Below are 8,103 nucleotides of genomic sequence, written 5' to 3'. Positions count from 1 at the left end.
GTTCACATGAAGTACTGTAATTACTCATACCAACTGGGGCAAATACCTGAGGAACAAAGGATTACAAAGAGAAAAAAAAAAACGACTGCAAAGCAGCAATGGAGCAGCTTCAGTGTTGGATTGCTCTTTCGACAGAAGAACTTCCTCTTCACCTTCACAGCTGCAGTTTTGTAACCGATACAAACCTGAAAGTCTGGATGAAGCAGTTTGAGTCTTTATCAGTGATCTCATCTCAATGAAGACATCTGCAGGCAGACTTAAATAACCCAGAGAAGCAGTAGTGGTGTTTGTGGGGTGACAGGGCGGCGGCGGTGACTGATAGTGGTCTGATGTGTGAGAACCGACATGGCTGAAGACACTCAGCCAGCAGAAGCACTTTACAGCAAACGGCGGCGTCTGAGAAGAAAGGGAAGTGTTGAGAAAGGTTCCCCACTGACGCAGAGCGACGGATGGACATGCAGTCACAACACTTTCCTCCTAAGACGGGCAGTGTGAGATGTTTCCACTCGAATTTAAGATCAATTCTCAGAAAAAAAGGACTGAGTCTTCACAGAGCAACTTCCACCGTGAACAAAACATCAAACCCAGCATCTGATCTGACCTACGTCTAAACTACAAGCACTGAGACAATTTCTAATAGTTCACGTTTTCATTGAACAGTCTTTCACTTTTCACATTGTGGCTGAAATAAAACTGAATCTGACGAGTCCCAAAATAACTGAGAAATCAAACCGTCCACAAATCAACATCTTCTTATAGTTCTTCTCTCTCATAGATCTGAATGTCTAGAAAGATCAGATACAGCAAAAGAACAGGATCCAAAAGTCTCCTCCACGTTAAAACCTGTTTATTGGTCGATGGAAACAACCAAAGAGGAAATGATTGAAATCAGGAAATAAAAGTAGCAAACAGTGCTGCTGGGAACATGTTCAGTGATCATCATGGTTATAATCCAGCAGATAATCTGAACACAGACAGCTTCAGGTTTTGAATCTGCAAGAGCTTTAAGATGCTAAATGAACTTCAACCAGTTAATCCATGGATCATGATTTATTGTTTCAGTCTAGAGCAGCTGTGGAAAACAAAGAACAACTTTTTTTCATTCCATTGCTGTTGCTCGTAATATGTAAAGTGAAAAGTATCAAGAAAGCAAATCAACCGATTTAAAGACAATAACAAGGCTGAACAGAACCATAAACACTGACATGTGTTCACAGGAATTCCTCTCAGATGCTCCAGTTTTGTCATGAAATCTCCCAGTGTTCACACAGCCTGTGAGGAACTGTAGAGGAGACACTCCGACACCTGCAGTCACAGTTCAGCCTTTCCGAGCTCAACAGTCTCTTCAAAGCCTCTCTGCACATAAATAAACTCCATCCTTTATACTTTGCACGGCCGGAACAAGCTACAGCGACCTGGATGAGATCTTCAGGCCGTTTGGCCTTCTGCGTCGGCAGCAGGGGTTCCAGTCTAACGTCTCTGCTGCTGATGAACGAGACGCCGCCGCCTGCGATCACAGGTCGATGGTTCCTTTCACTTTGAACTTCTTGGCCGAGCGCTCGCTGGCTCGCTGCTCGAACTTGCTGCCATAGATGTGCGAAGTGAAGCCGTTGATCTCCACCGCAAACACGCTGTTCCTCTTTGGTATGACTGTGAGAACGAGAGAGGGAAACGCTGAGCGCTAGTGTGAAGGCGAGGCCAAGCAGAGGCGATCGGTGACTGCATTCACACACAGTGACTGCAGATGCACCAACACTTGAGTATTTTGCACTTCCGAGCACCGAATAAAGCTCAGACTACTTTAAAAATGTTGGACTTTCATTAGATTCTGATTAAACATGTCATCTGTCACTGTGTCTTTTAATCAACTTCAGCACTTGTTGGAACTACTGATCACACAAGGGGCTTTGCAGAAGACGTGTAAATTATGCATTACCTTCTATTTATATTTTCACATTTTTATCAGATTTTATTCTCTAACGTCCAGCAGACGACTGGATCCTTCACTGATCAGCAGCTTCGTGCTTATTTATGGTTATAAATACACATTCTCGCACACAGTGTGGGCCGACGCCTGAAACTGTTATCTGTGTATTATTCATTGACTAAAACCAAACTAAAATCTTCCTGAAGCTGTTGTGTGCTCAAAATAGCCCGTTTTCTGCAGTAGTGTTGGCGTACTGACCGGCTGACTCACTCTGACGGATCGCATGTTTCCGAAGCCACTTTCGGTGTTTTCACAGCGGTTGTTTGCTGATGACACATGTTGATGGCTTCTTTCCAACAAGTTACGGTAAAACGTGCCATCAAACACACGGCAGGACTTCTTCCTGCCCACTGGGAGTTTGGTCTTCCCAGTGGAGGCTTAGACTCTGGTCTCTCGGTGAGAATGCCTTCTTGGGGATTGTTTAATTTGCATGTTCTCCCCGTCTGTCTGGGGTTTTCTACAGCTGCTCCGGTTTCCTCTGACATTCCACAAAGGTGGAAGCTAATTTGTGCCACTTTTCAGGTGTGTGTGTGTGTGTGTGTGTGTGTGTGTGTGTGTGTGTGTGTGTGTGTGTGTGTGTGTGTGTGTGTGTGTGTTTCTTTGCTGTTGACTTCCATTTGATGACACAGTTAAGAAGAAGGATGGATACAGTCTGTTTCCTCATGAGGAACAGACGGGCTTTAATGCCCTGAGACAGGACTGCTGTTCAACAATTCAAACTCAATGCCAAAAGAAAACAGTCGAGGTCGTTTGATTATCTGTGGATCCTGGAAACCAACACTGAAACAGAACGTTCAAAGCTTAAAACAAACCCTGCTGTGACTGATCTGTTTGTGCATCACAAATGTCTGTAGCGTAAAAATGTCACTCTGACTCCCAGCATGCACCACTCCAAAGAGGTCACTGATAAGAGGACTCGTCTGCAGATAGACTTTGATGTCAAAATGTCACATAAACAGACTTTGCACACCAATCGAGCTAAATTTGGCATAAAACTGGTCACGTATCATAATATCATCGATGAACCTGAGATTATGCAGAATTTTCCACTTTTAACTGCGATCCTTTGATTTCTTCCTGACATCGGTGAGCTGTGTGGAGACCAAACAACTGACCCTCATTTGGTCTCCTGAAACTTACCAAAAGCTTTTTGAACTATTTTCTTCTTTAATTAAACTAAAGCTGAGAGGTTTGAGCAGAGCCGAGGTCACACACTGACCCACATCCCGACGCCCACCTTTCAGCCGGTCCTCCTTCGTGATGATTTTGAAGATGTGTTTGAACTCCTGCACGAGGATCCCGGTGGTTCCCACGTAGGATGGACATTTAGAGCGGACCACTGTGACAAAGAAACGATCGGGAAGCGTTAGGAGTGGCATGTTTCAGGTGAGACGGCGTCGCACTGTCTGATCGCGCTGCAAATAGCAGCTTGAAGAACCATGAAACAGTTTAAAACAGGAAACATGTCGAGATGAAGCCATCAGCAGGTGATCACTAACATAACAGCCAATAGGAGTCACATTAACAGGAAAAGCACTTTTAATAATCATAAAAAAAAAACTTCTTTTAACCCTCTCTGACGACTATGCTGATTTTATTGGTGTAGTACTTTGAAATATTTGTGTTTCTGTCCTAGTTTAGAAAATAAATTGAACTTTGAATATCTGGCAGTTTTTACTGAATTCATTGAAATGCAACATTTAATTTCCCCTAAACAAGAAATTACTGTCTGAAGTTTTGATGGTACTGAGACGCTCATTATAGAAATGTGTGATTAACTGTCCGCAATCTCAGAAAAAACAATATATGAGCACAAAGCTCCGCTTGATTGGTGCAAAATATAGTTAAAACCTTACTTTTTCACTTTTTTTAATTTAATTTTGGTCCAAATACACATCTGCATTGTTTCGTCTTTAACTCTGCGTCTTCTCCCTTCTGGCCATTTGTTTTCTCCTCCCTGTCTTCTCTCTCTCTGACCTTTAGTGGAAGTTAAGCACCACTGCAGCTGATCTTTGACCCGACCCGACTCCTGACTCTGAAGTTTCAGGCCAGGCGTGTCTCTTCTGGTTTTTCCAGTTGAGAGGGTGAGAGTTAAATTTCAAGGTAGAAAAGCCGTCGCTATTGTGGATCTGTTTGAAAGCAACCTGTCAAACCAGGTAAAACCGCCCACTGATGTGCCACTGTGTAAAAACACCATAAACCTTGTTTTGAGAAGTCTTCAATAGAAGGCCTTGTCATAAATGTTTTCACCAGAGTTCCCAGACGTACCTGTGATGATGGCACCATGGAAATCTGCCTTCAGGAGCTTCTGCTGAACAAACTGTGGGCTGCTGAGGAAGTAAGACAGGGCCGAGGGTTCAGCAGACGTCAGGCAACCTGTGAGCGAGTGACTGAACGTGACGAAGCGTCACGCCGATTTACCTGGTTGGTTTCAATCCGTTGCAGAGGTCGATGACGTACTGCTTCCAGAGCTCATGCAGAGGCAGGAACAGTTCGTATCTACCGAGAAACGAAAAAAAAAAAAAAAGCATCTCAGCAAGCTGTGGAGATAACGATTCAGTCTCCGCAAACTCCTGCCGCACCTCTGGTGCTCCGGCTTGATCTGGAAGATCTTCATGGCCCTCTTCTGCCGGGCGTTCAGGCCTTTGGCCTTCTTGCTGCTCCTCTTCGTGGGGTCCTTCTTGGGCTTGCTGTACTCCAGGATCAGAGCCTTGTGGCTCAGCATGCTCTTCAGGTCGTGCCGTTCCGGCTGCTGGAGGCTGTTCTTCAGGAAGGCCTTGGTGAAGGCGGCGGCTTTCGCAACGCTCTGAGGCTGAAACCCAACGGCAGCAACCGTGTTTTGATTCAACAGCAAAAGATGATTTTTCTACTGAAAAACTGGAGTAAAGCTGGACTGCACAGCTGAGAGGAGGTTAATCATCTGGCATCAGACCCAGAAAAAGAAGAAACACGACTGATCCTATCAGTGCGTTCCTTTTAGACGGCTCCACAGTGGAGTTAATGTCCTCGCTTCACTGTTCTGTTGAGAGTTTGATTGGATTTTCTTCCACTCGTCACTCCAATGTGTCCATAAATCTGCTTGTTGGTGTCTGTAGCATGTTGACTAATCATCAAGGTTTGAGTCCAGTATCAGCCCTGCATGTTTCATTCCTGGCATACGATCACAGAACGAACTAAAGTGCAGATAATTCTCCTTCCACTTACCGTTATACCGACAACCTTCCCCATCTCATGAGGAATGGTGGCTCGCACAAGTGCTTCTGGAAAAGCAACAAAAAACAAAATCTTAATCCAGCTTTTTCACACAAAAAAAAAAAAAAAAAAACCTCAAATTCACCAAGTCTGGAAAAGTCACTGTATTGCAACTTCTGTATCTCTGAATTCCACATCACAAAAGTATAAAATAACAAATTTAAATCAAGAGGTGTGTGAAACTGTTAACATCACTAGCCCTGAGTAGCAGTTTTCAATTTCAGAAATTAGAGACAAAAATCTACCTTTTCCAATTTGCTGATAATCTGAGACGCACTAATATAGATAATGCTGGTTAAAAATGATATTACAGTATATTCAATATGAAGACACAGTAAAGACTTGATCAAACTATGAAAAATAATAAGAGGGATCAGAATGGGCCCCAGAACTCAACCTTGAGGGACACCTTGTGAATTCACACTTCATAACATATAAATGGCACTGATTTGTTTCTTCTTTTTCCTCTCTTGGGATTGTATCTATTGATACAAACTTAATATAAATAAGTTAAAGAGACAAAAACACACTGACAGTAGTGGATCACCCTTGAGAGAAGACATTTCAGCCGCTCCCTGGATGCACACAGAAAATTGTTTCATCTCTGAGTTTGACTGGGGACAAGTTTAACAAACAAGAGGAACAACTTTTTATAAACCCTTTCAGAAATGTGTCTGCGAAGCCTGATAACCTTAGAAACCCGTCAGAAACCAGACTCCCAGTCAAACGTTCACATTTTCTAACCACACGCTGCTATTTCCCTAAACTTTGGCCACAATTTCACTCCCGGCTTCAGCTGCTGTTGCTGGTTTTTCCTGGGTGTGTGTTCACATTGGTCACATTTTAAACAAGCCTTGCAGTGAATAATGCACCAACGGTTTATTTTGCATGTATGCATGTTGCCTTCCACACCACCGTGGTCACCAAATAAATAGCTATAATGCACCAGAAGAGCATTACAATTAAAATAAGAATGATTTTTCAGTGCACCAGAATGAAAACTCTTTGACTGGATGGAAGTGAAGGTTGTCTTTGTGGAGATGAGGGTCTGGATATCATCATCAAAGTAGTACCGACAAAAACTGACAAAGGGGAGCATGAGCAGAATAAAAAAGTAGGGTGCTGATCCACACGTGCATGTCTCCTGTGGTGTCCTAACTACAGTGCAGTGGTGACCAAGAAGCTGAAGAAGTGAATGCTGGATCAGGAGTTTGCAGGTTCAATTCCCACAGTGAGATAGGTCACTGCTGTGGTTTCCTGAGCAAGACCCTTGACCTCCATCAGCTCCCCACCACAACCTGGAGTAAGGATGGGTAATGTAGGGGAAAAAAGAAAAGAATTTCTCCACATCTCTCCTCTCTACACTCTCTTCTTCCACAAGCATTAAAGTAACATGTCCTTTCACTGTGAATAAAGTGCTGATCACCTTCACAGACTCATCCATCTAAAACTCCTCATCGAATCTGATGCTGGGCTCCATGTCAAGTCTTTGCATAACACACATACTGCTGAGCAGGATTTCCAGCGGAGTCATTCTAGTTGGACGACATTAATCGCGAAATCTTTCAATTGTTCCAGATGAGCGATGGGCGCCTCCATGGCTAAAACACGCAACCCAGGACAAATTCTGGTCAAAATAATCCGCCTCCAGCGTAAAGAGCAGCAAGCCGGGATGAAAACACACAAAAAACACTCTTTAAACAACGTGACGGCGTCAAGTATCCGGATGTCTCAAAAAGAGAAACTGATGCCGTTAAAACCAACTCACCTTCCATTACTGAAGAATCTGAAACACGAAGATCACGATGAAATGCTGTTTTTAATCTCTAAATCAGAAACATTAGAAACACGTGTTTACATAGCAACAAACTGCTTCCGCCTTTTTCTTCTTCTGTTTGACAGCGTCCTCGCTGCGCTCTACTCCCCCTGGCGGCCGGAGACTCCTCCACCCGGTGTGGAGCAGTCAGTGCTGATACACCTGCTGACAATTGAGTTCAAGTTTTCTCCACCACTGATAAATATTTAAATAAATATGACAAGGATATATATATTTGTCATTTTCACTTCAATTATTAGGTGATTTTTTTATTTCTTTCTTCTCTCATTTTTATGCCTGCATTTCTTTATTTTACTTTCACATTTTATCCAACTTACATATTTCTGTATTTTATTTCCATCCGACATTTTTTTTAACAATTGTAACTTTTTTATTTCACTGTCACGTTTATTTCTTCATCATTTCAAATCCTGCATTTTCTTCCTTTATTTGCATTTTTATTTATGTGGCTCCTCTTCACATTTCTGTCTGCCTCATTTAGTTCATGGACCAGACCTGCTGGGGCGTTCTGTGGTGAATCTCGGTGGTCTCAGTCTACTGACAGGATATCAGCGTGGTGTGCAGGGAGGGAGAGGTTGACGCTGAGCAGCTTCCTCTCCCAGTGGGTAGTTTAACATTAACCTGATCCTTACTGATAGTTTGATACAGAACAGAAGATGGATTTATATGAATAAAATCTGAATTGTATCAGTAAAATTGCTGACTGAAATTATCAAAGGTACAATAGTATAAACTACTTATGGTAATGTGAATTTGTAACTCAGCTGTTTGTTTGTGTGTGTGTATAAAGAAAAAGAAAGAGTGAAAACTTCACAAAAAACATTTACATTTTTACAAAACATTTATTTGCATTGATAAAATGTTCCCAAAATAAAAATTACATTTTATAAATAGTTGACTTTCAGAAATAACAGCAGTGTGTCACACACAGACACACAACCTGAAGAGATCCCTTTTTAACCCTTTAAGCTTTGAAATCTGAATAAATCAGTCAGTAACCCAGAAACTCCAAAAATACATGAATGTA

At 42.5% G+C, this 8,103-nt stretch overlaps 1 protein-coding gene across 1 annotated transcript; it reads right to left on the bottom strand.

Moving 5' to 3' along the window:
- Positions 1 to 850: 850 nt before the first annotated feature.
- pop4 (POP4 homolog, ribonuclease P/MRP subunit) lies at positions 851 to 7,125 on the bottom strand. The gene is made up of 7 exons (XM_030092176.1): positions 7,008 to 7,125; positions 5,192 to 5,247; positions 4,570 to 4,799; positions 4,409 to 4,486; positions 4,256 to 4,317; positions 3,225 to 3,326; positions 851 to 1,650 (listed from the first exon to the last, which is right to left on the bottom strand). Exons 1-7 carry the CDS (start codon positions 7,012 to 7,014, stop codon positions 1,514 to 1,516), a joined length of 672 nt encoding a protein of 223 aa, XP_029948036.1. The 5' UTR covers positions 7,015 to 7,125; the 3' UTR covers positions 851 to 1,513.
- Positions 7,126 to 8,103: the final 978 nt, after the last annotated feature.

This window comes from Salarias fasciatus, chromosome 1 (genome assembly GCF_902148845.1).
Source record: "Salarias fasciatus chromosome 1, fSalaFa1.1, whole genome shotgun sequence".
Classification (NCBI taxonomy): Eukaryota; Metazoa; Chordata; class Actinopteri; order Blenniiformes; family Blenniidae; genus Salarias; species Salarias fasciatus.
Note: the sequence above shows the minus strand (reverse complement) of the source record. Positions and strands in the feature narration are given on the sequence as shown.